Genomic DNA, 27985 nt, shown 5'->3' with positions numbered 1-27985 from the left:
ATGCTTAATACAGAAGGCAGCTGCCTACATAAGCAGGGTGCCTAACCGGCACTCCAAGGGGTGTCCCAGCTGCCGATTGGGTTATACCGCACAGAAAGAGTCTGCTGTGGCCTGAGACATTGCCTCATGCAATATTTGGTGGAAAGAGAGAGTTGCCTTGATTTTGGAACCCCCCCCCCTTCCTGTCATTCCCAAATAGTCAGTCAACCTTCAGGGCATGGTGCAAAGCCTATCTCAGTGGGCCCTGGGGGAAGGCCGGGGGGAGAGGCTTCTCTGGGAATCTGAAGAGGGAGCGAAGTATCTTTGTTGTGTGGCCTTCTTTGTGTTTGGGATCTGCCCCCGTGTTCTTCTGTTGCTTTTGTTGTTAGTGGTTTGAGTGGTCAATGGTTATCAGGATGCCTAGAGACTAGGGAGGTGTCTCTAACGATGTTACATGTAGATACATAAATAGGGGAGATAATTAAGAGAAATGGGATAAAATGCCACCTTCACCATCATCCTCCTTTCCTAACCTTCTGAGTCTCTCTTCCCTCTCTCTTGCCTTTCTCAGTTTTGCACCTGTGTGTACATTTCCCTGCAAAGTGTGTTTGTGGGGAGGGGACAGTTTGTAGAAAGACGCGGGAGAAAACAAAGCGGTGTTGAAAGTGTGTGTGGGGGCGAGGAACATGCAAGCTGATAATTGGGATAAAAAAAATCCTCCAAGTTAGGCCTGCCTGTGGAATAGTCTCCCAGGGGATGTGGGGGAAGCCCCGTTGCTTGAGTAATTTTGAAACTCATCTGAACGCAGCACTAAAACTCGATTCCGTAGGGAGCAATCCTGTGCTGCCAAGGGCGGGCGGGTGGAGATTTGTCTGGGAGATGCTGCATAATTTTGGATTATTATCTTAAATGGTAGATAGCACTGAAGCACTTATAGAATAATGTTTAAATGGGGGTTACGTTTGTGGGTACCTCAGTGCAGAAGAAACCCAGGGCGTAGAGTGGGAGGCCTATTGCAGGGCAGAGTAGAGCTGCGTGTGAGAAGATTGCAAAGCAGTTGACAGCGCTAGGTCTGGCTCTAGCCAGCATGAGATCAGTTCATAAGCATGGTCGTTATATACTCACCAGATCCGTACTCAGTTTCTTTTGGTCTCGTTCAATGGCAAAAATATTTCGTCTCCTTGTGGGCTGAGTGAAATCTGTGTTAGGAGGATGCCAGGCCAGGTGTTGGGTAAAGGGGCATAGAGGGCGTGATTTGTGTGCTGGAAATTCCCCGGAGGCTTTTTTCCCCTAGGGATCTGGTCCTTTGTGTAAACATGCCCGGCAGATTCTAGCAACCTGGAAGAAGAAAAGCAAAGCACAAGGAATGCTCGGTTATCATAGGGGAGATGCTCCGGAGATGAGCTGCCATGGGCAGATTGGCTTATTTTAATAATGACCTTCAGGAATTAAATAAAAATACAATAAGCATGGCAGATTAGAAAGAACAAGCCAATTAAATACAAAACATGCTTTGTAAAACTCCCTGACAGATAAGTCAGGGCTGCAACCTCCAGAGTAACTGATGAATGCTAAATCATTGCACAAGGGCTGGGGAGTGTGTGTGTGTGTGTGTGTGTGTGTGTGTGTGTGTGTAAGGGGGTGGGGGATGGGTTTAGCCTATTGAATATTTCAAGACTTGCAGCCTACTTTGGAAACGGGGAAAGGTGAAACGGCGATGGTTGCTTTGCTTTGCTTTCAGTAAAACAAAGGGGGCGGGAGCAGGAGGGGGTTGAGCCGGCCTGGAGCCGGAAGGCATGCAGTAACAATTCTCCAGCTTTAATATCTGCTGTTTCATTTTATATTCATCATGTCAGCATAATCTGCTTTTATGGGAATCGTCTTGGTTCTCGACCAAATGCATTTAGGCCCTTTTGCTTTTAAGTTTGATAGTAATGTGACTTGAAGACTTCAATGAAATGTTTATCTGTAAGGACTGTAGAAGCGGCAAAGAGAAAATGGAATCACAAAGTCGGAAGGGATCCTACTCCTTGGTCTCTTCTCGGATGTTTTTCACGAACAGGTGACCTAGTGGCTGGCTCAAGCCTAGTTCCTGGGCTCTGCTACAGGAGACTTTTGACCTGTTCCCAAGGGAATGGGGTGTGAAGGCTCTTGCTTGGTTGCTTTGGGCTCGCTAACGACACAAACCGGTGCTTTTGGGGGGCGGGGAAAGACTCTGCTACTCTGCAAGTGCATAGAGCTTATGGCCAGATGGGACCTTTAGCTCACCCTAACTGGACCTCCTGCTGGGGCAATGGACTCGTAGATTATCAGGGGGGAAGGGACCTCAGGAGGTATCTAGTCCAACCCCCTGCTCAAAGCAGGACCAAGCCCCAGACAGATTTTTGCCTCAGATCCCTAAATGGCCCCCTCAAGGATTGAACTCACAACCCTGGGTTTAGCAGGCCAATGCTCAAACCACTGAGCTATCCCTCCCCCATCTTTGATGGGGGAGAAGGAGCATCTTATCATGCCTATTGCTATTAATAAAACAAACCCCTTGGACGATTCCGTTAGCGTACCTGTGCTTGATAGGACGGGGTGTGACTCACTTCCTGCCCCAAAGAGCTTGCAGCGTAAGGTAGAGGAGGTGAACTGAAAACCAGTCACAGGGCAAGAGTTTGGGTAAGGGTGGGTATGGGGAGGGCAGGAAGGATCCGTGGGAGAAGGGGATTTTGAAGCGGGTGCTACAAGGAGGCGAGGCGGTGTTGGCTGGGTGAGAACAGCCAGGCTATTCCCGGCACAGGTGGGAGCATTCTGAGATACGGTGCAGAGAATGGGAGGAGGACGCAAAAGGAACAGCGAAGTTAGGCACCGTGGAGATGAGGCAGACACGTTGGCGGGGGAGGATTTGTGTAGGCCCAGGCCTCTAGGTGAAGATGACGAATGGGCTGAGGTGAGATGGGAATGCCGGAAGGAAGTGGAAATGGGGGAAGATGCTAGTGTAGGATCAGGGAAGGTACCTTCAGCAGCAGCCTTCGGGCCACGCTGGAGGATGGAGAGGCTGAGGGGTCAGACAAGGCCTTGGTAATCAAGGTGAGAGATGGTCAAGGAGCGCAGCAGAGGGGATAGTGAGAATGGGGTCGATGGTGGTGACAGACCTTAAGGAGAGTCTGGGGGAGGCGGGAAGAGGGGAGTCAGAAGTGATGAGATGGGGAGAGGGATTGTTGTTGGTGAAAAGGGGCAGGGAGAGGGATTTGCAGCAGACGAGTTCAGTAAAGTCTGTGCAGCTGTGAGCACAGGAATACACACACAGTAAGAGGAGTCACTGCCAAAATGCAGAGGGGGGATCCCCCTGCATTGACAGTGGGGGGGTATGAGGCGCGCTCCCAGCTGCAATGTAGACGCAACCGTAGGCTAGTGTGAATCAGCAGGGCATTCTGAGGTTTATAAATCTGTGGAAAATGGCACCCAAATTTTGTACCCAGCCCTTATCAGAAATTGCCTAGGCACTGGATTTCCAGTAAAACTGTGGAATGAAGCGTAACCTGAAGTTTCCAGGCTCGTCTCCTTTGGGAGGAGACTTTGACGAATATGGCACGTTTTCCTTTCCGAGGAGTCTAGCTTATTTAAGTCTTGTATTTCAACTAACTTCGAAACCTCCCCAAAACATTCTGCTCTGACCAAGAGGCACTGTGTGCAGGAATTCGGGTGGGGAGGAGGACGTTCCTGGAAAGGAGTAGGGATTTGGGGGGGATGTTTACTCTGGAGTATCTTCTATGTTTCTAGCCTGGGAGGCAAGGCCTGAGAACCACAAAGAAGCATCGGCAGATTCTCCGTCTCAGGGCTGGTCTACTCTGGAAACTTACATTGGTATCGCTACGGTCTTTCAGGGGTGTGACAAATCCACACCCTGAGAGACGTAGCTAAGCCAATCTAACCTGTGGTGTAGACAGTGTTGACAGAATAATTCTTCTGTTGCCATAGCTACCGCCTTTCAAGGAGGTGCCTAAACTAGAGCAATGGGAGAGCCCCTCCTGTCGCTGTAGTGAATGTCTACACTCCATACGTTGCAGAGGTCCTGCTGCAGCTGTGCCACTGTAGTGGTTTAAGTGTGGACATAGCCATAGTCCTGGGACTGAACATGATTGGCTGAAACCTCCTTTCTGAAACTTGGCAGGAAAGGCCGGCTGTGCTGCACGAGGTGTAAAAGGGTACTTTTGCTGCAGTGCCTCCGAGTGGCAGCAGATTGCTCGGTGCTGATGGAAGTCCTGTCTTTCAAATGACATTTACACTGGTCCCCGTCTCCTTGTGTTCATTAAAAGGGCTTGTAGCCCTTTCCCCAAACTGGAGTTGGGTTGTGACCGGGACGAGCCCTCCTGCTCTTGTGAGATCACGTTCTGCCTCTCCAAGCTCTCCCTCCTTTGACACGGGGCTGTTCCTTACTTCATACCTTAGTGTCCTATAGATGCACAATGCTAGGTCCCTCCCAGAGGGAGTGATGTTTCGCTAATGGGAGAAGCAAACTCTGTTCAAGGCTCTTGGGAGATGAGGTGCTGTACGAACGTGGGATTTTAATTTTATGAGACTCCTTTTAAGTTTTCTCTAACCCGGCCTAGTGTGTCTTTCATGAGCTCTGGGGTTGAGTTTTGTTTTGCAGGGAGCCAAAGGCAAGGGCCACCTTCACTGGTGTTCTGCTTTTGGAAACGGCTTCATTTATTTGCTGGGATGGGGACGGGGTTATTTGCAAAAAACCTGCTTTGGCGGTGGAGGCGTGACAGTGAATTCATGCATCTCTTAGGTGCAAGCCTACTCTGTTATGTATTCCAGGCTTGGGCAGGCGTTTATTCTCAATAGAGTGGGGAAACTAGCTGTCACTGTGCTTGCAAGGTCAACATAACCAGCTGTCCTCCAATTAGATTCAGGTGGTGGTGCCATTGTCTCAGATATGGCGATAGAATAATTAGTGACTGAGGTGGTGAGCAAGGGAGTGTGTAATATTGGCCTAACCTTGTTGCTGCAGACTGCAGCCAGGGATCCAGCCTGCTGGGGACAATAGAAACCTGATAGACAGGTAAACCCAGCCCCGTGGAAAGGTTTGGATTTCTTGATGAGGCTTTCTCTATGAGCGCATGATTGTTCTCTTGGTCTAAAACAGGGGTCGGCAACCTTTCAGAAGGGCTGTGCCGTGTCTTCATTTATTCACTCTAAATTAAGGTTTTGCATGCCAGTAATATATTTTAATGTTTTTAGACGGTCTCTTTCTATAAGTCTATAATATGTAACTAAACTACTGTTGTATGTAAAGTAAATAAGGTTTTAAAATGTTTAAGAAACTTCATTTAAAATTAAATTAAAATGCAGAGTCCCCAAGACCGGTGGCCAGGACCCAAGCATTGTAAATGCCACTGAAAATCAGCTCATGTGCTGCCTTCGGCACACGTGCCATAGGTTGCCTACCCCTGGTCTGAAACAATGACCATAGGAGTCGTATGTTTTCTGATGCAAAACACATGTTGCTTTCAGGGCTGGAAAAATCCATTTGCCCCTGAAGAGCAGGGGGGATTTCTTTGCCGAGTGAAGGAGCCTGGATGGAACCATTGACTTCTGCAGAAAAGTGTCAAAGGCTAGACGCTTGGTGGCTACTTATGAGAGTCTTATTCCTGTGGTGTTTTCCTGAGTCTGCAGACTGACAGCTGCTAATCAATCCCTTGACTGGATAGCCGGGGTGTGAAACTGACCATGCTTGTCTCTTTCACGGCTGTTGCTCAGAACCTTATTGGCAGCTGTGAGGCTGCCGAGTATCTTGTTTAATTTCATGCTGCTGCTGCACGGAAAAGCTGTGAGCAGCAGCTGAGGCACAGGAACAAGCTGCTGTCCCTGGGTTGTGCCGGAGGCTCCCTCTCTTTGGCATTTGCTTTTGGCTAGAAGGTGTCTTAATTTTCCAAGCTCCTGATTGTTTATGGTGCCCTACGTGTGCTAGGTGCTTTTGAAAAATCTAATATGATGCAATCCCAGCCCCAAGCTATTTACAGTGTAAATTTGAGAATCGGCGCATGAGAGCAGGAGTTAACGTCAGCAGAGGGAGGCTAACGGAGGAGCCATTCCAGGTGTCACGCTCTCGTGCAGCAGCTTGCTTTCCCATTGGCACTGCCTCCTGCTGGTGTCTCCTTGTGCTTTTTCACCATGCTGAGGAAGTGACTGTGACTGTTTTTTCTGTGCTTAACATAACTGCAGTGCCAGTGAGCTAGTCCTGGAGAAAGGTATATTTCAGGGGTGGCCAAACCGCAGCTTGTGAGCCACATGTGGCTGTCTCACAGGTAAAGTGCAGCTTGCAGAGTCCCCCCACCCACCCTCACCTCCTCTGTTCTCTGCCTACCAGGCTGGTGGGGGAGCTTGGGGCTTCTGGCCTGTGGCAGGGTGGTGGGGCAGAAGCCCCTAGCTGCACCACCCTGCCGCAGGGCAGAAGCCCTGAGCCCTGGCAGTTGCGCCCAGCTCTCAAACTTCTGGAAGTGTACTGTCTGAGGCTCGGAGGGTCAGTACGTTTGGCCACCCCTGGTGTATTTCTTATAACTGCTCGTTGCTGTCTGGCTTCTTCCTCCGCTTTGAACAGATGACAAACCCCCTAGTGAGAGAACACCTTGGATCCCTAGGAGCTGCATGTTGTTCCTGAGCTCCTGTACAGTTGAAGGATAGTCAAGGGACCTTGTCTTTCAGGGATGAGTTCCTCTGCCTTTCACTGTATAAGAAACCTGAGGTCCTATTTTGTGTGTGTGCGTGTGTGTGTACACACACCATTCCTCTGTCTCCTAGCTTGCTAAAAAGAAAGACCGGGTTTACATAACAGCCCTATCACAAGGGCTATGCAGTGTTTAAACACACATTCTAATAAATGTCACGTGTTTCTATTGCACATCTCATCCAAAGATCTCAAAGCACTTTATAGCAGTAATTAATTAGGCCTCACAACTACCCCAGCCTCTGAAGTAAGGGCAGTATTATCCTAAGAATGGCCCTACCAAGGGTCTGTCCAGCCCAGTATCCTGTCTTCCGACAGTGGCCAATGCCAGGTGCCCCAGAGGGAGTGAACAGAACAGGTAACCATCAAGTGGTCCATCCCCTGTCGCCCATTCCCAGCTTCTGGCAGACAGAGGCTGGGGACACCTAGCATTATCACACGTTATCGTTCTGTATATGGGGGAAATGAGGAACAGACATGGAGCGACATGCCCAAGGTCACCCAGCAGCTCAGATGCAGTTTTGGGGATAGATCCCAGTTGTCCTGGCTTCTAGTCCCTTGCTCAAAGCACTAGAGAGAAACTCGTTCCTCTCACTCTAAGGTAATCTGCCTGTTGTGCAGTGACGTGGGACGTGCGTTCAAATGCAGCTCTGTCGTGAGTGCAGAAACTGAACCCCGGTTGTTTTTGTTGCTGCAGAGATGTCTGGCACTGTGGCGGATATTTCCATGGTGCACTGGAAGCAGCAGTGGCTGGAGAATGGCACCCTGTATTTCCACGTCTCCATGAGCAGTGCTGAGCAGCTGTCCCGGGCCACCCCGCCCACCCTTCAAGAGCCTTCGGAGATCGTGGAGGAGCAGATGCACATTCTTCACATTTCTGTCATGGTGAGTGAATCCTTCTTCCCTTCCCTGCCCAGTCTGGGGGCCAAGAGGAGCAGCTGGGAGGGGCTGGTGGCCGGACGGAAGTGAGACGGGGGCGCTAAAAGGACGATAGTCCGGTTTGTCTCAGTCCAGCTTCCAGTGTGCAAACATTGATATCCCCCAACCACCATAGCGGCCCCTGGTTACTGGGCTTTGGCAGAGCAAGGCAAATGACTGACTGGGCCTGGAAAATGAGTTCATGCCTGTTTCTAAAGGTAATTCTCTCCAGGGCAGGGTGATCCATGCGGACGCCTCCCTTGCCGCTGTGTGCTGCGTATGGAACGCTCGGGGGCTGTCGGCAGAACGCGTCTCACCAGTGTTAAGTTCTGACACGAGACAAGTTGGCGGGGCGAGTTAGTGTCTTGATGCTTTTTTAAAATTTATTTAAACTGACACCTACCCAGCACGTGGGTGTCAGCTGCGGATGGATCCTGTGGTGTTTTGTCATTAAAAACCAATCGGATACTTGCAGGGTTCTGGGAAAGCAGTTTCTGCCTTACAAGCGTTTGGATCAGTCTGTCTTAGGTACTGAGGCTTCTGTTACCATAAGATGCGTGTCCTTATCCTTACAGCACCCTGTGAGACAGGGGAAGTGCTCTTCTCCCCATTTTACAGACAGGGATCTGAGGCACTGAGAGACTCAGTGACTTACTTGCCCCAAAAAAAGAGAATAGGAGTACTTGTGGCACCTTAGAGACTAACAAATTTATTGTCGCATAAGCTTTTCTTGCCGAAGGAAAGTCTGTGGCAGAGCTGAGAATTGAACCTGGGTTTCCCAAATCCCAGGCTAAAGCCCTAACCACTAAGCAATCCTGCCTCTCTTAGCTGTTGTGGTTATGTTTGTGTTGCTCCTTCATTGCTGAATGGCCTTGCTGGGTTGAAAACATAGACTCCTGAGAGAGTGCCCTCCAACTGCATTGCACGGCGGAGAATGCACGGAAAGGGCAGTTGTAGGAAGGTATCTCCAGTCCATGCCTGTTTAATGTCCATGTTCATAGCTCAGATCTCGTGCATTGGTTCAGAACTCGTGCTTGCTAGATTTTTTCTGGGCTGCTTGGATCCTTGTTTTCCACTTGAGCGGGGACTTGCTCTGCTTTCTTAAAAGATCAAACCTACATAAGCAAGTTAACTAAATGCATTACAGAAATGGGTTGTGGATTTAGATGGGACATCAGGTATAGGTAACTGTAAAAAGATATATTGCATTGAGACTTCCATATGAAGAGAGAGTGAATTGGCTGGGACTGCATAGAGAGGAGAGGAAAGAGGGCATGATAGAAGTATACATAACAAATGGGATGGAAAAGGTAAATTGGATGCTCTTATTCATAAGCAAGGGGACAGTCAATGGAACTGAAAGACGACAAACCTAAAAACATGAAAAGGAAATCCTGTTCTTTCATAATGCGCAATTAACCTGTGAACCTCGTTGCCACAGTACATCATTGAGGCCAAGAGCTTAGCTGGATTCAGAAAAGGATTAGACATTTATGTGGATAATGAGAACATCCACAGTTAATGTTAGATGGGATCAATTTTTTAAAAGCAATATAAACGCTCATGTTTCAGGGCATAAGCCAACTACTAAATGGTCAGGGTTAGGAAGACACTTTTCCCGTGGGTAAATTTATGACATAATTGCACCTTCCTCTGCTAAGCAGAGTTGGAGGGAGGACGTGGTCCAGGAGGGACGGTTGGTTTGATTTGGTGTGGTAGCTCCTAGGCATGTTCCCGTGTGGAATAGCCTGTAGAAATCGAGCAGAACTGAGTGAAACCCCCGTGCTGGGTTTCATTACAAACTTGAAACTTTGCCCAGTTTGGCTGAAAGATTCATTAACTTTTCAAGTGAACCCGGGCCAAGTTTTGAGTGAATGGGAGCAGATATATGGTTTTTGCCTCAAAACTATGTGAAATTTACAGCTTACGCAAAACCAGGTGAAACGCTTTGTTTTCAAAAGAGATTTTTCAACTGAGGGTGTGTTTTGCTCAAATAGCTGTAGGGCTGGTCTACACTCAAAAATGAAATTGAGCCAGCTACATTGCTCATGGGTGTAAAAAATCCACACCCCGGGAAGTTGGCTCAACTGCGTCGAAGTCCCATTTTTACAGCGCTAGGTGGAGGGAAGAATTCTGCTGCTGCCCTAGCTCCTGCCTCTCAGGGAGGTGGATTCACTACAGCAACGTTCTGCACTGACGTGCTGCAGCAGCGCAGCTGTACTGTTTTAAGTGTAGATGCAGCCTTAGCTATGCTCTGCCTTAGCCCTCACCCACCCTAAACCTACATCCCAAGGCAGCCTGATGTACATGTTGTACATCTTCTGCTATTCCAATAGAAGTCACATAACTTCCCTGCTGTGTCATCTGCCACCAACTGTGCCAGACCCCAGCCGTTGTGCTCACTCAATACCTAACCTCTTGCCATCCCCAGAGACGACAGACGTCTCCGTCACCTGTTCCACCGTGCCGTTCTAGTTCAGACCACACCATTTTGTCTTCTTGCCCTCCTTGGTAGGGCCCTACCAAATTCACGGTCCACTTTGGTCAATTCATGGTCATAGGATTTTAAAAATTGTTAGAAGCAGCAAAGAATCCTGTGGCACCTTATAGACTAACAGACGTTTTGCAGCATGAGCTTTCGTGGGTGAATACCCACTTCTTCGGATGCAAGTGGTGGAAATTTCCTGGGGCAGGTATATATAAGCAAGCAAGAAGCAAGCTAGAGATAACGAGGTTAGATCAATCAGGGTGGATGAGGCCCTGTTCTAGCAGTTGAGGTGTGAAAACCAAGGGAGGAGAAACTGGTTAATTGGAAAATTGTTAATTTCATGATTTCAGATCTTTAAACCTGAAATTTCACGGTGGTGTAATTGTAGGGATCTTGATCCAAAAAGGAGTTGTGGGGATGGGGTGGGGGGTTGCATGGTTATTGTAGGGGGGTTGCGGTACTGCTACCCTTATTTGTGTGCTGCTGCTGGTGGCGGCTGCCTTGAGAGCTGGGCAGCTGGAGGGCGGTGGCTGCTGGCCGGAAGCCCAGCTGTGAAGGCAGAGCCGCCGCCAGCAGCAGCGCAGAAGTAAGGGTGGCATGGTGTAGTATTGCCACCCTTCTGCACTGCTGTGTGTAGGGCTGGGCCCTCAGACAGCAGCCGCCGCTCTCCGGCCGCCCAGCTCTGCAGGCAGCGCAGAAGTAAGGGTGGCAGTACCACCTGCCCCCTAAAATAACCTTCCAACCCCCCTGCAACTCCCTTTTGGGTCAGGACCCCCAATTGGAGAAAAGCTGGTCTCCCCCATGAAATCTGTGTAGTAGAGGGTAAAAGCGCACAAAAGACCAGATTTCACGATCCGTGAGGGATTTTTCACGGCCGTGAATTTGGTAGGACCCTACTCATTTGACTTGCTAAACACCCTCCTCTCTCTCATTCCACTTTATGCCACAAAATCCAATCTCCTCTACCCACCCTCTCTGTAGACGAGACACACCCTGACTGCTACGCATGAGTGGTTCTGAGGCCACCCCCATAATCCCTGTAAGAGATGAATAGCTACTGCGACCCCATCCCTTCTACCCACACTATCTCTGGGACCCGGTCGCCAGCAGCCTAGATAGAGCTGTGATCTCACCTGCTTCCCATAGGGACAGGAGGGAATGGGCCTGGCTTGGGCTTATCTTTCAATCTGATTTAAGGAGCTGTGCTGTTTACCTTTACTTGTGTGCACATTCTGTGTCCGATTTGCAGCATGGTAGGGTACCAGGATAGAGTTAAGGTTGCCTGTGGAATATCTGCGTCTCCTGACTTTCAAGCGTTTGGCGGGATTGGGTGACGGCACTTTAGGAAGCGCTGTTTGTTTGACTGAACGCCACCTTAAAGAAACATTTTTCTTTTGGGTGTGTGTTGATCTTAGTGCTGCTTATGCACTGCGTGGTTTTCTGGTAGCCTTGTTCTCTGCTTGTAAAGCTGGAGTGTACGGTGCACGAGGATGGGGCTGGGGATACAGGTCCTGAAGGCTGAGATGCTTGCAGATGTATGTTCTGTGTTTGTTGCACTTGTGGTAGACAGGGTAAAATCGGTGCTCGAAGTCGGGAGGTGAACCTCAGGATGGAACCGAGAAAGCAGGGGGAACTCGTGCAATGCGGCAGTGCTGGTCTGAGCTGTGGACATGAGCTGCACTCTGCGGGTGAGGATAGTATCGTGCAAATGAGCTGCCGGAGTGATCCAATCACACCTTCCATTTAATAGTACTTGGCATCTTTCACAGTTGATTTTCCTTTATCCTTCACATAGTCTTCTGGTGCTCCTGGTTTTGGTTCTTGTGCATTATATTCTCAATGCAGTGAAAGTGCGAGGAACTTCTCTTCTTTAAATTCAGCTAATTGTCTTTACACTGAACTACTTCCCTGGGGAAGGCTAGGGAGGAGGCAGCAAGTGAGGAAAATCAGAGCTCAGCTCCCGCAACTGGCAGTAATGGGGAGTAAGAGATGCTCCCGAGAGGAATGGATAAACATCGGGGGTTGCCTGTAAGGTTAAGAATGGGGATACATTTGCTGGGTCCATGTGGCTGTATTTCTGTTCATTGGGGTATGAATACAAGCCATGAATACAGTGCAGCAATTACCCAAATCCAACTTCTGCTGCTAATGTTCCCCAGCTCAAGGGCATCTTTAATAGCAAAATAATACTTGTTTTTTCCCCCTCACTGTTTTTCCTAATCTCTCCCCAATGAGACATAACATTAATTACCGCAGTTAGAGGGAATTCAGTCTCCATTACTGTCTGCCACCCCTTTCGTCTTGGCTTGAGCATCCAAAATTCATCTCCTGAATGAAAAACGGAGAGGGAAATATGCAAATACAGGCCTTTTTTTTTTTTGCGCAGTGTCAAGTAGAAAGGAATCAATATTTTTGTCATTACGCCTGTTGTGGTTTTTTCCATAATCTTAGCTGTCATTTGGGTTTAATTGTGTTGTTTCCTCTTGTGTGGAAGTAAATCTTATCTGTTTTGGATTAAAATTCAATGAAGGTCACCGTGGCTCGAAAACTTTCCAGGCTGCAGCAATTAATGTTCATTTGGCTTTGATAAATTGGAATGTTCCCTACAATAGGACTGGAGTGGATTTCACAAGCAATAATTCTTCCATTAACTCAATGATTCTGTGCATGATGGAGCATCTTGTCACTGCTCTGTTTGTCATCTGTCATTTCAAGGATCTGGGCATATGCCTGATATGATTTATCATGATTATTGGGGCTGTTTGTGTCAAAACATTTAAAACCACTAATTATTCTTGCCCTGTAAATTGCTGAATTAAACAAAACACGCAATTCCGTCCCCCCCCGATTGTTCCCCTGTTTAATTATCGTTCTGGGCCACTATAAATCCACGCCGAGAGCCGCTTTTAACAGCATCTGGCTCGGAGATGGTTCTTATTTAGGGGACTCTAGGGGGAGCGCTGCAGGAGCTGGTGGAAGAAGCATGCTTAATCTCTACAATGTAGCTTGTTTGGTTTTCAGTGCTTCTGCTGAGCACATTATCTATTGTACTTTGTGTGGCCTCTATCAACGTAGTATCTGAGCACCTCACAAGCTTTAACGTATTGATCCTGATGTGATAGGGCACATTGTACATGTGGGAAACTGAGGCACAGAGAGACTGTGACTTACCGAAGGTCACCCACGAAGTCTGTGGCAGAGCAGGGACTTGAACCAGGTCCCCCAAGCTAGCTGGAGTGGAGCATCATGTTTCACATGCTAACTGCTATGTAAGCAGAGCCCATCACCAAAGCCAGCATTGGTGGTTACAGCCCACAAGACAGGTGGATTCAGGTTCCTGGTGGCTGGATGTTGAAGACACTGGTACCTCCCAGAAGGAGCTGGCTTCATCGTTGCCTGCTGGCAAGCTCCCGAGGAATGTTTGAAGCCAAACCCTGCCAGGCAGGATTCCTTTCCCTCTGCTGCAGTAAGGCCCTTGGTGAAGCCGAGAAATGGATTCAAGAGTAATAATGAGTTCCTCTTTGAGCAAAAGGAGGCAGGGCAAGAATCTTCCCACTGGTGGAGGGGGAGCAAAGAGATAAGTCAGCCCTGCTCAAAGCCACCAGAATTGTGCAGGGTCAGAGCCCGAGCTCAAAGTTCAAAGGGTCCCTGGGGAGGCGAGGCATGCACCCAGGTGTGCAGCCTCCAGGTAGGGATGTGCTTCAGGCAAACACCACCTGCACTAGTCTTGCTTCAACTCACTGTCCAAAGCCTGGAGGCTAAAACCCGCCTACCAATTGGACTGGAGCAATGGCTTGTTCCAAGAAACTGGTAAAGCAGCCATTTCTAAACCCTGCCAGCTTGGTCACGCGCGCTATGGGCTGGATGCTGCCCTCCCTGATGCTGCTGTGAGAGGAGTGACTCCACTGAAGTCAACGGTGCTATGGAGGGGCATGCGCAATCAGGTGTGTGTTTGCATAGACGAATTCACCCACTGACTCTGCTGGGTGTATTGCTGGAATGTACTGGGCTCTTTGGGGAAATGTAACGGGCAAATTCACGGCTTTGTTTCATCTCCTTCCTCGTTCCCTACTACGGAATATGTGAGTGTCTGGAATAAAAAGCAAACCAGCCTCGTCAGATTTCCTACACCCACTTTCTGCCTGGCTGTCAGTGGCGTTAGCCAGCTAGCGGCTGGAATCCAGTTCTCTCGGTGGATTCTGTTCTACTTCAGCTCTTATTTATACGTGACCATTTTTATTACTGTTCTTATGTATCCTGATGTTTCCCTAATGATCAGTCACAGGGGCTGTGTTCTGCCAGCTTCGGAGATGGGCATAAAGTGTGCTCTTAAACATTTCACTCTGATTTAGCAACCTCTTCCTGCCGCCTGTGAAGTGTAGTCTGGGGATAGATGCAGTGAGCCTGATTCTACTTGCTTGAATACCAGTTTCACTACTGTTTAACTCCACTGACTTCATTGGAGCTAATCCTGATTACACTGATTAGTGAGATTAAAATCCAGCAAATGCCAATTGTCTCATATCACTGCCTTGTGTGTCTGGCTTTGGGGTTCCTGCTTCAGCATGTGCATAGGAGTTGGTGGAGTGTGTTTTTTTTAAGTAGATACAACCTCATTTCAGGATCTTCCTTCCTACAGGCTCCCTGCCAGCATCCAGCTCTATCCATGTGCATCAATTTGCATTTTCATCTGTGCACCATATTGCAACAACTTCCATCCCACACAAAGTGCGTTTTCTGGAGGAATGCAGCTCTCAGCGAAGTTTTCCCTTTGAGCTCTGCTGGGGCCAAGTACCTTGTGTGGCTTCGTGCCTGTCCTGCACGATAGTCCTGATCAGTGTTTTTAGTTTTTCCCCAAGCACCTGTGTTTTCAGTTGTCAAATGCTGAGGGAGTCCCTTGCATTGTACACGTTCCTCTAAAGTCTGAACTATATGCAGTTTTTGTCCTGATATAACTGTGTTGGGGGTGTGTGTGTGTGTGTGTGTGTGTGATATTTTACCAATATACCTCTACTGGTACAACCCCTAACGTGGCTGCATTTATACCGGTATAGTTATTCCCCTCCCTGTATGTGGTGATTATACTAGTATAAGCATTGTTATCCCTTTTTGACACAAGTGGATAGTCAAAATGTGGGGTCTTGTAGGTTGATTCTGCTAGAAAGAGAAATTGATGGTAGAGAAATTGATGGTAGAGCCAGGAAAAGTCCTGTTTTCCTGAGCACAGAAGGGATCAAACAGCAGGAGACCATTCCATTGTTCAGTGTTCCAAACCTTTCCACCCATCATGCTGTGCCCAAAAAGTCTCCTTTCTTAGCTTTCTGTCAGGGCCATGTTACCAGAACTCCTGTTACCATCTGCTTAGCTTTCTGGTTACTTAATCTCTGCCCACCCTTTCTCTCTCACGTACACAGATAAACAGCTCCACTGATCCAAGTTGTAGCATTGGGCCACATGGTTCAGCTTCTAGTCAAGCTCTTCCATGTACCTGTATGTTGGGTCCTTCTGCTGTTGCTTCAGCCACCTCTTTACATTTACCCTGACACTGTTACCAACTTATGCCCGACCCATAGCAGCAAGGTTTGACCCAACCCGTAACATGTTTATACTGGTATAACTGTGTCCACGCTAGGGGAGCTGGTTGTTGCTTTAACTACTCTGGCTTTTAGTTGCAGTGGTGGAACTTCTGAGTCTTGACACACGGTAAGTGAATGGATCTAGAACATCCCTGATTTTTCTGGAGTGTGTCCAGTGGGTTAGCTTGCATGGGACAAATGCTCCAGGTCGTTGTCTGCCTGAGGCTTTATTGAAGAAGTTGTATGTTGGCTGGCTGAATCCCCGAGCTTAACGCTCCCATGTTTTGGGCACTTAACAGGTAGCCTGTTGTCTCCAGAGTCCTCTACATTTGTTCTCCTCCTCTGAACACTAGCTGTCCCAAAGGAGACCCCCTGCCCAAATAGCTCAAAGCTTTGGCCTTCTTGATGTGTCCCTGGTGTCCTTGGCTGCTGCGTGGAAGGGTCTAATCGAGGTAGGGACACGGAACCCCCCTCCTCTTGGGGGAGCACGTGCTTTTGTGCTGCCGCCTGGCTTCTCGGTGGCAGCATCAGAGCGTCTGTCAGCCGTCTCCGTTGGAAGAAATGGTGGAATGTGAATAATGAGGTAATGAAGAAGGCACAACATCTGTGTCATCATTTCTTCACCAGGAGGTCAACTAGATTCATAAAACATGCACTTCCAGCTTGTGATATGTGTAGGAAATAATTAGGAGAGGGAGAGAATTGCTGCCTCAGCACATAGCCTTATCTGAAAGTTATAAAAACCAAACTGATCTCAAATAAATGAGCTTCCTCGTTCCAAAAAAATCCCCAACACCCACCCTAGTTCAGTGCCGGCCCCGGGCAAGAGTTACTGGGGATGGGGGAAAGAGCGTATAGCCGCACTTACAGAGAGGTTGAGCATCCTCCACTCCCAGCCACTGGCAGCTGCAGCACTCTGCAGTGTTAAAAACCAGGCCATTGGTATCTGTCCCAGATGGAGATGCCATCAGCTTCCTCATCTGGGCCCCAGCTGGGTGTGCACTCAAGTCCTTCCCTCTACTGCTTTGCAGAACTGAAGCAAAGCAGTAGAGGGAAGCCCAGGTGAGGATGAAAATGGGACCTCCTTCCAGACTAGATGCTAATGGCTCCACTTCCAGTGGTGCGGAGTCTCTGCACTTCTCATTGATGATAGTGGCATTGGCAGGAGCTCATTGCACTGGAAGTTGGGCTGTCCCCATCCCTAGCCAGGGACAAAGCTGCTGTTCACTCAGGGCTCTGGTTGGGAGCTGTACGCAAATGGGCCCTGCATTCAGCTGTGGGGTCTGCAGCTAGACCCTTGTACAGCTGGGCACAGAAATGCCATTCCAGTTCACTACTTCTTACATCAGCTAACAGCCCTGAAGTGTCTACCCCCGCTGCCACCTGATTTGGCTCATGAGGCTTTGAATAGAAAACACGAAGAAATAAATGGCTCCTCCTGCAGATCATCCCACAGATGAGGGGAGGGAAAGTAGCAGTACTGCAGAGGGGAAAGAACAGATGAAATCAGACTTCAGCAGCTTGGTTGAGTGAAGCAAGAAGGAAGCTGTCCAGTCTCCTCCCTCTAGTGCTGTCAGTAGCATCTCCAAATCTGTCTGAAAATTTCCATAATGTTCCATTAACCAACTTTTTGAGGGTTGAGGAAGAGGCATCTATCTGATTCTCCCATCCTTTATGAAGACAGCATTAAACCAGCATTAAGTGTAATTAACGAGGTACTTTTGCATTGAGGGAATTAATTTTTTTTGGGATTTGTCTTTTAAAGCATCATTTTTGTGACAGAGACACCTGTTATGCTAATAACTTTGCACCAGCCTCAGTAGAGGTCTTGATGTTTTCTACCGTAGTTACTCTGAATACATTAAACACTTTGTAGCATTCTAGTCTCGCAGGTTTTTTCCCCTCCGTTAAAATATGTAACTGGAGTGCTCAATTTGCATCCCCAACAGAGCAGGGGTGAATACATTTTAGTCCATCCACCTAGGATGTACCTAGACTGGGCAGCAAACCAACTTTCTCAAGACCTCCCCAGAGCAACCAATACTAGTTGCGGCGGGGGAAGCAGCCGTCGGAAGCGTTCGGGAGATGCTGGTTTAGGCAGATGGGAGCAGATGCGTGGCACGCGCTCCCAGTCGATGCACGTTTAAAAGAAGCAGGCGCTGGCAGAAGAACGTTTATTGCAGGGTAGCTCAGCAGGCAGATGGGCTCCAGAAGGGCCAGGGGAATGAAGCTGGGATGGGGCGGAGCAGATATCCAAGGAGTCGAAGCAGCCCTCGGCGCAGCATTTAGACGGGGTGAAGCAGACATTGAGATGCCCATGGTTGTAGAGAGCGCTGAGAAGCAGGGATTCACACTGGGCACTTTATAGCAGAGACACTGGGCACTTTATAGCCGTACCTTTCTACCTATAGTGCGAACTTCCTTATAACAGGCTTTATTGTTTCATGGTCGGTCATTGGGCTGTGAATTAAATGCTGCATCTCAAACTCTGATCTCAAGTGTGGCACTCAGGTTGGGAAACAATCACGGGGCCACGGTGTTTGAACTGTCACTTGTATTGCGGACTTTCGTCCGCAGCTCCCCGTCTGAGCCTCTCCTCCTCCGTCTGCATTTGAGTGCCCTTCACCTTGCCTTGTTTATTATTTATTTATTTTGTATTGCATCAGTGTCTAGAGGGCCTAGCTGAGATCGAGGCCCCATTGTGCGAGGCGCTGTACACAAGTCCTTGCCCCAAGGAGCTTGCAGTCTAAATAGACGAGACAGAGATGGGGTGGATGAGGAAACAAAGGTGAAGTGACTCGCCCAAGGTCACACAGCACATCAGTGGCAGAGCGGGGAATAGAATTCGGGTTGCAGTACTCTAGCCAATACACCACGCTTACCTCCCTTACCTCCGAATCTCTTCTCATCCTACCTTTGTCACCTACATTTTAGTGCGTTTTGCCCTTGGCTTCCTCCTTTCCTTGGTCACAGTTCCTCCCGCCTAAGGAAGCAGAGGGAAAGGGACAGGAAGGCGTCACTCTTGTCACTTTCATTGGCTGCTGGGCTCATGCCTGACCAGAGCTGTGGGGCCGTGAATGCAGCATACTGGCCTTGCATAGAAGGGTTATTCTCTGCCTTTGATACAGGATCCCAGCCAGTCCCGCTGAGCTGCAGGTGTCTGAGAAAGCAATTCTGTACCGGAGCCCAGTGTATGTGATAGGCACCTTTGGTGTGTTGGAGTAACTGCAGAGATATTCTGTAATCAGTGGCCTGGACTTCATAATTTCAAACTGCCAATCTCAAAACTCCCTGGGACAATGTCTAATAATAATAGAAAATGGAGCCAAACTCTGCTTAGTAACTACAAAGCCAGCCATTCAAAGAAAACCTCCTCTCTTCCTCCTCCCTCACAAAAAAAAATCCAGAAGGGAAAAGTGGTGGAAAAAAGTGGTGACAGTAGAGCAGTAAGCGTTGCACAGCTGCATACATATTCCTGGTGCTGAGCTCTGAATAGTGGGGGAGTGCTAGGCAGAGACAGACACACAGGCAAGAGGTGACTACAGATGACTACAGAATATACCTGTTGTGATATAGTCTTTGCACTGTAAACTTGGTTGGGCATCAGAATGGCTTTTGGGGGCATGCCGGATTTGCAAATCTGTTGGTTCACCGCTGTGGAACCTCGTGTTAAGAGACATTGCTGGGTCGAATGTGCCTCTAAAATGACCCTTTGTAACATTTTCCTGAAATTTTAAATCCAAGCAATTTCCAGTGGAAACCAGTTTCTTTCCAGCGTGGTGTTCTGTGAAAATAGCATCATGAGCTTCTGTTTCTCCTTGCTGACCAGATTGACCAGGCTCAGTTTCGTAGTAAAGAAAATATTCTTCTGAACTGCCACCAGTGTTGGCCTGAGGTCCCCCATCATCGCCAGTAGTTTGGGTCCTGTGGGCTATGTCATTCCCCCGGTTACGCCTGTGCAGCCATGTTGTTGCCAGCAGCAGGCTTGCCCTGATGTAACTGATTGGAATCTAGCAATTGTGCTGATGAAGCACATGGAGGAATAGACTGCAGCTCCGTCTCCTGCCTGTGCTCACTCTGCAGAGCTAATGGAAGTAGAAAGCCGGGAAGAAACAAACCAAACCTTTCATCAATCACTAAACTCAATAGCTGAATTTAGATATGCACACAGAGCAGATCAGTTTAGTAAGAATGTACCTTTTTACATAGGCCGTGTCTGTATTCAGTAACACTGGTATAACGAAAGATGTGATTTAAAAAAAAAAAAAAATTTAGGTGAGGAAATGAAACCCCCCATGTGGATGGTCTTGTTTCAATTTAAACTTGACTAATTCATACCAATTTAGCTCAAGGTAAGATCAGTTGATGCAAGCCAAGCTCGGGTTGAATTACGGGTGACGACACAAGGCTTTCACAAACTTAACTACGTTGGTTTAAAACCGCACTGGCTTAACAAAAGGCTTGTCTACACTTGAAATGCTACAGCGACACAGCTTCAGCGTAGATGCTACCGACACTGACTGGAGTGGTTCTCCACCTCCCCAAGAGATGGTAGCTAGGTCATCAGAAGAAATCGTCTATCAACCTAGCACTGTCTAGCCCGGGCTTAAGTCAACTTAATTACGTCACTCAGGGATGTGGATTTTTCAGACCCCTGAGCAACGTAGTTGTGTCAACCTAACTTTTGAGCTAGACCAGCCCTAAGGGTGTAACTTCGAATATAGACGAGGTCAGTCTCTTTGGTACAGAAGCGCCCTTTAAACAAACATTCCCACTGAGGGTCTCCAACCTGTAGAATGTTGCTGGTACGTGAAAGCTAAGAGGAAATGGACTAGAAACCAAAGTGAAAGTGACCAGTGTACTTTCACTTTCCAAGCTGAGAAAAGTGGGGGGACACCCCCCCAACTCAAAAGTTAAGGTAAATTTTCTTCAAAATTCTTTCTTTTAGTAATCTGAGCGTTTAAGCCCCTAGATAAGGGCTTTAAGTCAGAGACAATGTTTGACTAGACCTTGCTCCCATGGGATGTCAGTGGCAAAATTCCCGCTGACTTAATAGGTACCATCTTCAGGCTAAGGATGGTTATTTTTAACTTGTTCCTGCTCAACTTTCTGTCCCCCTCCCTTTGCCTCTGACTGCAATCAGGAACCCACTCGGTTTTAGCCTTGGAAAGGTCTCTGACTTTGGAGGTGCAGCCTTGCACTCATCGCATGCCACAAAGAGAATAAACAATTACATTTGTTTTAAAATCCAGTTATCTGAACCCCCCAGAAAATAAATATATAGTTTTATAAGCAAAATGGTCCCGATGGATCAGATTTACTCCAGCTTGGACGTACCCCGGACACCACTGTCTCCTTCATAGCAAGCATTCAGCGGTTCCAAGGTCAGACGGGATTCATTAACTTATCTGCTAGGAAAAGAAGAAAGCTTTGAGCGCCAGCTTTCAGTCACTGCTGGGACAGACCTTAGCAGGGTCCACACAACCCCCCAGTTCCTATCAGGCTCTGACACCTGTGTGTTGAATTGTTCTCATAGTTCAAATATGGGAAACAAAGAAGGAATTCTCTTCTATTCCCTCTTGTTCCTGTCAATGGGCAGCACATCCTTCTTCCATCCTTGCGTGCAGGATCTGGCCCCGGACAATGCAGAGTGTTTCCAGCGGGGGCAAGGGGAAATCCTTCCCATGGCAAAGGGCCAGGGCTAAAGCTGGTGTGTTGGGGAGCGGCATACACCCACGGCCTGCTGATGCAGAGAGCCCATGATCTTATGACAGAGCTGGGACCAAGAGGCATTTATACCTATTAGCCAGATGTCCTTACTTTTCTCCCAGCATGTTTCTTTCATTTCGTGTTCTGCATTGGTGGGGAGAAGCCAAGTGGGCAAAGCAGATTCACGTTATTTTGGGTTATACTGTGCATATTTCCCTCGCAGCCTCCTGCTGCCTTGGGTTCGGGTTCTTGCACGGAACTCCCTGCAAACCTCTTGAGCAAACTTCGGTCTGGATGCATGCAAACTAGCTGCTTCCCCGTAGTCTTGTCTCACAAAGCTCCATAAAGCTGGCACGTTTGAAATCAGGTGGAACTCGATGGTGACCACAAGACAGGGCTGCATCACAGGGCATTTTCTGGGGAGCAGCTGGGGTGGGGATGTGGGGTGAGTAAGCCCCAAAGCAAACTTCAGGGTGCAAACTGCTGTGCATTGAAAGGCTCAAGCGTTGCCTGGCTCTGAGAGAGGGAAGCGTGAGCGTTGGGTGGGGATGGCAGGTGGCGATAAGGCAAAACTAAGCAGCTGGGTAACCCTGTTTGAGGTGGATTGTCGAGTGCAGTGGCGGCGTGGTGACCATTCGCAGCATGAAGGTACAATTGGCTGGCAAGCACGTGGCCTGCGTTAATGCCCCAAAGAGAGAGACTGTAGGATCAAGCTGCAGGCTTTGCTTGGCCTCTCCATCGTTATTCATGTCAGTGCTGGGTCTGCCACACACTCTCTGCCACAGAAATTAATGACTTGAACTCCGCGACCTGCTTGCGCGTTGGGATGAGGCTCCGTAAACCCACACAGGGCCGCACGGCGCGACAGAGATTCTGCCGGCGGTGGAGCGGGCAGAGTGCCAGGTGCAGGGGAGAGCTGCTCCTCGGCTGCAGAGCTGGTAAGGCCGGAGGAAAGAGGAGGGGGAGGGAAAGGTAAGGGCAGGCCGAGAGCCTCTGCCACTTGCCGCGTAGGTTCCTGTCTGTGTTATCAGGGCTACGCCGAAATCACCGAGAGCCAAAGCAGATTTTTCAAGGAAGCCGCCCTGCCTTGCAGCCTTTGGTTTGTGGCGGCAAAGCCTCCTCTGATCACCGTCTCCCTTGCTTTGCCTGCCCCCCCTGCTCCCTGGGGCTGTTCTGGGAGGGTTCAGCTGCTGCAGACTGCTGGGCAAGCCGTATGCCTGGGGAGCGCTCTGTGCTGGAATAGCGGGGAGGAGGGTGAAAGTGTGCCTGGGAGAACTTCAATGCACTCCTCTTGGCCCCGCCGCGGGCTTATTGCTCCGGCAGCTGCCAGCCAAGAACGGCTTTTAATTCTCCTCTCTCGCAGTGAATGTACTTGAACCTCTGCCTTCGCTCCCCGATCTCCAGTTGTGTGGGGGCGGGCGGAGGAGGGGTGCAGTTCAAGCTGCCTCCCTCTCTCCTGGGGGCTGGATTCTCACCTTGCAGCAGGCGCATTCTTCTCCTCCTCCCTCCGCTGTTCGCTTTTGTCTTTCCTGGCTCGTGCTGTTGCTCCACCGCCTCTCCCGGGCAGACTTTCTCTCCGACTTCCCTCCGTGACTGTCCCGTTCTGTGGTGCACTTGAGGCTCCCTGGAAGTGGATAGAACCAGGCGCACCTTCCGAGTAGGCACTTAGCAAACGCCTCTGCGTTGGACCCACATGCCACCCGGTCAATGCACCTTGCTAGTGACCTGCCATCTCTTTGATATTCCTGGACTGAGCACACGCACCACGCTGCCTCTGCATCTCAGTCCTGCCCACGGGTAGCTCCCTGTTGTTCCAGCCCTGGCTCTCTCTCCTGCGTGGTGGTTCGCCCTGCAGCTAGCCGTTCCCGAGGGATTTAATTAAGAACCCCGGACTCCCGAGGTCAGAGACTAGCCCGTGTTGCGTGCTCCAGCCTCCGGGGTTGGACAGCAATAGCATTCCCGCATGCAGCGGCTGCCCCGGCAGTGCGATATGCAAAGGAGGGGGGAAACAGCATCAATAATAGATAAGTCATGTGCCACGCCATCCCCCCCATCAGCCATCATTTTAATTTAAAGTGAATACACTTCATCAGCCCGGGTCTCGCCTGTCTTCTGCCTCTCTCTGTTGGTACTTGATAGCTTGTGAGTTTTCCCGTATGCACAGGCCTTTCCATGCAGGGCTCCGGTACAGCAGGGCGCTTTCTGCCACAGAGATAAAACAAGGCTGTTTAACAGCACATGCCACTTGGAGCTGAGGCTATCAGAGCTGCAACCCTGGTGGGAGATTTGTGCTGCTAGGCCGAGTTCGAGTTGTCCCTGGGTTTGATTGCTGAGCCATTGCTCTCCTCCCCCCATTGTAAATGGCAATTAAACGTCGCCGTGTGTCCTTCTGTTCGAGATGTGCACTCCCGCCTGCATGCTGCTCAGAGCACTGAGAACGTTACAAGGAGAATGCTGCCTACTGGGCATTGGCGAACTCCTTTCTCCTGCAGCTCCATCCTCCCCTCGGAAGGAAAGGAGTGCTGCTCCGAATGCCTGTGCTGGCTGTCTTGCCAATTTGAGTTGCCATGTTCTTGGTGCAAAATCCTCCCGCCCAGTACCTGGGCCTGCCTGAGAGGCTGCTCACACAGTAATGCTGCTCTTCCCCGTGCCACCGAGGGAGTGAGGGGCGCTTGGCTCAGACAGATTGGTTTCTCTTGAGAGTGGAGTTCCCACTGCCTGCAAGCTCCTAGCTTCTGGGAGAGCCGTGTGGGCTGGAGGACTGGTCTCGCCCTTGAGATGCTGCCTTAGAAACACTTGAGACAGGCCCATTTTAAATTATCCCAGGATCTAGAAGAGGTGAGTCGGTCTGGGTCCCACTTTTACAAACGGGAGCGGCGTGACCAAAAGGTGAAGCGACTTGTTCAACTGCTCGGCCCCGGGCCGAGTTGGGGAGAACCCGGATCTGTAAATTCCCAGTCCCCATTCTAACTCCTGGGCCGTGCTGCTGGAGGAGGCTTGCATTGCTCAGAGATGATGCTCGCAGAGGGTTACACACTTGATCTCTGTTTATTATTGACGGGTGTTGCTGTAATGCATACAGACACCACCGGGATTGGGATCCTGTTGTGTTAGGTGTTGACCATTCACATAGCGTGGGACAGGCCCTGAAGCTCTGAAAAGCTTACACTGTAGATAGATGAGACACAGACAGGATAGGAAGGGAAACCGAGGCACAGAAGGACTGTGACTTGCCCAAGGTCACACGGCAGATCAGTGGCAGAGCTGTGACTAGAGCCCTGGTCTCTGGAATCCCAGTTCAGTACCCTGACCCCTAGGCCATACTGCGCTTGGTGCCCCTCAGAGACCAGCCCGGGTATGTGAACTTGGGACTCCATGAGGGGCCTGGTTTTCAGATAAGTTCTCCTGTGCCCCTCCTGCCTGAAAGCCGGCCAGACGAGGGTGCGGTCTGTCTACACGTTGCCACAGCTTGGGCCCCGGCTTGGCTGCACAAACCTCAGCTATAAAAAACAATTTAAAAATGGCCGGTTCCATGTTAGCACGCTTGCTCCTTGGCAAGCAGGCCTGGGTGGAGGATTCTGTAGCCATGCTGTTATTTCACAGATCCCTTGGCTTTCACCACTGTTCTTGCCAGTGAAAGGAGGCGGCGTGGCTGCGTAGCCTGGCTATTGCTGTAACTCTAGTTGCCACTAGCCTGGGTTAGGAAGCAAGAGCCCCAAATTAGAGAAACCTGCTAAGAACCTCGTCTCTATGGATGCTCCTGCTCCTGCTCCTTTCCTTCAGCTCTGATCCCTACCGCGAGGGGCTTTGTCTCTGCATATCACTGGAGAAGGGAACCCCGTGTGATGCTTCTGACAGGTGGCTGCTGAACCCCTTGAGTAGGGAGAGGTAGAAGCTGAAGGTTAAAGACAAGCAGCTGGCCACTGCGCTGTGCCCAAAGTAAGGCCACTGGAGGAGGAAGCGGCAGTGTTTGGGGAGCCCCTGTTGCCTGGTGGTACCCCACAGGCATGGCTGGTCTCTTTCCCCCTCCCCCACCCCCTCTACACACTCATTTTGCATGCTTCTCTTGGCACAATGTCTGGGTTCTTGGCTATGAAGCTCTGGAAAGGGGGAGGGTAGGAGCAAAGTTGATTGGTTAGCCTCCTGAAGCATCCCCAGAGACCACGGTAGTGTGCGGCTGTTGCTCCAAGGATGCTGCTGAGAAGGACGAAGGTTACAGCATCTCGGGATGCCTGTCAGCAAGGACAGACGAGGGCACATGGGCCAGGCGGAGTGTTTGGAGAAGGAAGGTAGAACCTGGGCTGTGAGAAGATTCTATTCCTTTAACCCATTGTGTGCGGTCTCCAGTCAAGGGGGGTGACCCTTACTTCTGTACCAGGGTGAAGCCACCTTGGAGGGGAGAAGTTCTGCATTCCATGGGTCTGCATTAGATGAACTGCAGTGTAAATCCGTATCACAAATAGGATGCAAGATGCAAGCCCCCTTTGAGAGAGAATGCTGGGTAATGATTAGAACTAGGGACTGCAAACCTGGAGATCTGGGTTCTGTTCCTTCCTTGGCCATTCACTTTCTGAGTGAGTTTGGGCTAGGTCACTCTGCTGCTGTGCCTCAGTTTCCCCATCTGTAGAGTAGGGATAATTCTCACCTGTCTCATGTCATTCAGTTGTCTTTGTCAGGGAACTGATTTGTGAGATCAAGACACAGTCCTCCAGGGCTGACGCAAATCTTAACAGAAGTGATGCCAGAGGATACCAGACTGCCACTCTCACCACCCTACCCTGCAATGCTGGTGGCCAGAGCTCAAATTGGAGCAGTACATCACATATGGGAGAACTGTCATCTCTACCAAGCTGCCATCTAGTGTTCCATAATCTTGGCTTTCATATTTTTGTAAAGGGGGTTCTCTATCCCCATTTGGCTGCAAAGATAACCTTGAAAATGTGAACCGTGTGTAAGAGGTGCAGCCATGCCTGCCTGAGTCTGCAGAGAGCCTGAAACAATACCTCACAGAGGCATGAAACTGCTCTTTTCCCACTGAAGTGTTAACTCAAATGCCCCATGATGCTGATTTCAGTGTTAACACAAATTGGTTCACTGAAGTTCCCAGCTTGGAAGGAGAGGAGGATCATAATATGGAGATCTCACAGTCTCCTGGTGCCATGGGGTGGGTGGTGGTTGGCAGAGAGCCATCACTTTCTCCTTCCCACAGCTGAGAAGGAGCCAAACCCCAGGAACCCAGTGTAGCCCAGCAGAGCCTGTGTGCCTATATTTAGAACATAAGAACAGCCATACCGGGTCAGACCAATGGTCCATCTAGCTCAGTATCCTGTCTTCCAACGGTGGCCAGTGCTAGAGGCTTCAGGGGGAATCAACAGAACTTGGCAATTATTGAGTGATCCATCTCCCTGTCGTCCAATCCCAGGTTCTGGCAGTCAGAGGTTTAGGGGTACCTGGAGCATGGGGTTGCATCCCTGACCAGCTTGGCTAATAGCCATTGATGGACCTATCCTACATGAATGTATCTGATTCTGTTTTGAATCCAGTTATACTTTTGGCCTTCACTACATCTCCTGGCAATGAGTTCCACAGGTGGACTGTGTGTTGTGTGAAGAAATATTTCCTTATGCTTGTTTTAAACCTTCTGCCTATTAATTTCATTGTCACTTCTGGTTCTTGTGTTATGTAAAGCGGTAAACAACATTTCCCTATTTACTCTGTCCACAACACTCATGATTTTTATAGACTGCTATCATATCCCCCTTGGTTGTCTATTTTCTCAAATGAACAGTCCCAGTCTTTTTAATCTCTCCTCATACGGAAGCAGTTCCATGCCCCTAATCATTTTTTTTGCCCTTCTCTGTACTTTTTCCAATTCCAATATATCTCTTTTTGAGATGGGGTGACCAGAACAGCATGCAGTATTTAAGATGTGGGCGTACCATAGATTTATGTAGTGAGACTATATTTTCTGTCTTATCTATCCTTTTCCTAATGGTTCCTAACATTCTGTTAGCGTTTTTGACTGCCACTGCACATTGAGCAGATGGTTTTCAGAGAACTATCCACGATGACTCCAAGACCTTTCTTGAATGACAACCATTCATTTACACCCTATCGTTTTGTATGTACAGTTAGGATTGTGGTTTTCGGTGTTCATTACTTTGCACTTATCAACATTGAATTTCATCTGTCATTTTGTTGCCAAGTCATCCAGTTTTGTGAGATCCCTTTGTGACTCTTTGCATTCAGCTTTGGACTTAACTATCTTGAGTAATTTTGTATCATCTATAAACTTTGCCCACCTCACTATTTACCCCTTTATCCAGATCATTTATGAAACTGTTGGTCAGCAGAGATCCCAGTACAGATTTTTGGGCAACTCCATTATTTGCCTCTCTCCACTGTGAAAACTAACCATTTATTATTACTCTGTTTCCTGTCTTTTAACCAGTTACTGATCCACGAGAGGACCTTCCTCCTTATTCTATGACGGCTTACTTTGCTTAGGAGCCTTTGGTGAGGAACCTTGGCAAAGGCTTTCTGAAAGTCCAAATACACTATATGCTCTGGATCGCACTTGTCCACTTGCTTGCTTTG

General features: G+C 49.1%; 1 protein-coding gene across 5 annotated transcripts in view; it reads left to right on the top strand.

The window, feature by feature from the left end:
• Positions 1-27985, top strand: part of ASTN2 (astrotactin 2) — a 614387-nt gene that overhangs the window by 75730 nt on the left and 510672 nt on the right. For 3 of the 5 annotated variants that reach the window (XM_044992622.1, XM_044992619.1, XM_044992625.1), the window contains exons 1-2: positions 1929-2041; positions 7395-7582. In XM_044992622.1, coding sequence (XP_044848557.1) covers positions 1933-2041; positions 7395-7582 — 297 coding nt within the window. In that variant the 5' untranslated portion in view covers positions 1929-1932. Of the gene's footprint in view, positions 1-1928; positions 2042-4145; positions 4163-7394; positions 7583-27985 lie in introns of those variants that run through there. The other 2 variants (XM_044992621.1, XM_044992620.1) reach the window with 2 other exon arrangements.

The sequence above is a fragment of the Mauremys mutica genome, chromosome 18, assembly GCF_020497125.1.
Source record: "Mauremys mutica isolate MM-2020 ecotype Southern chromosome 18, ASM2049712v1, whole genome shotgun sequence".
In the NCBI taxonomy this organism is placed as follows: domain Eukaryota; kingdom Metazoa; phylum Chordata; order Testudines; family Geoemydidae; genus Mauremys; species Mauremys mutica.
The sequence above is the reverse complement of the archived record's forward strand: the minus strand, read 5'-3'. Positions and strand labels throughout refer to the sequence as shown.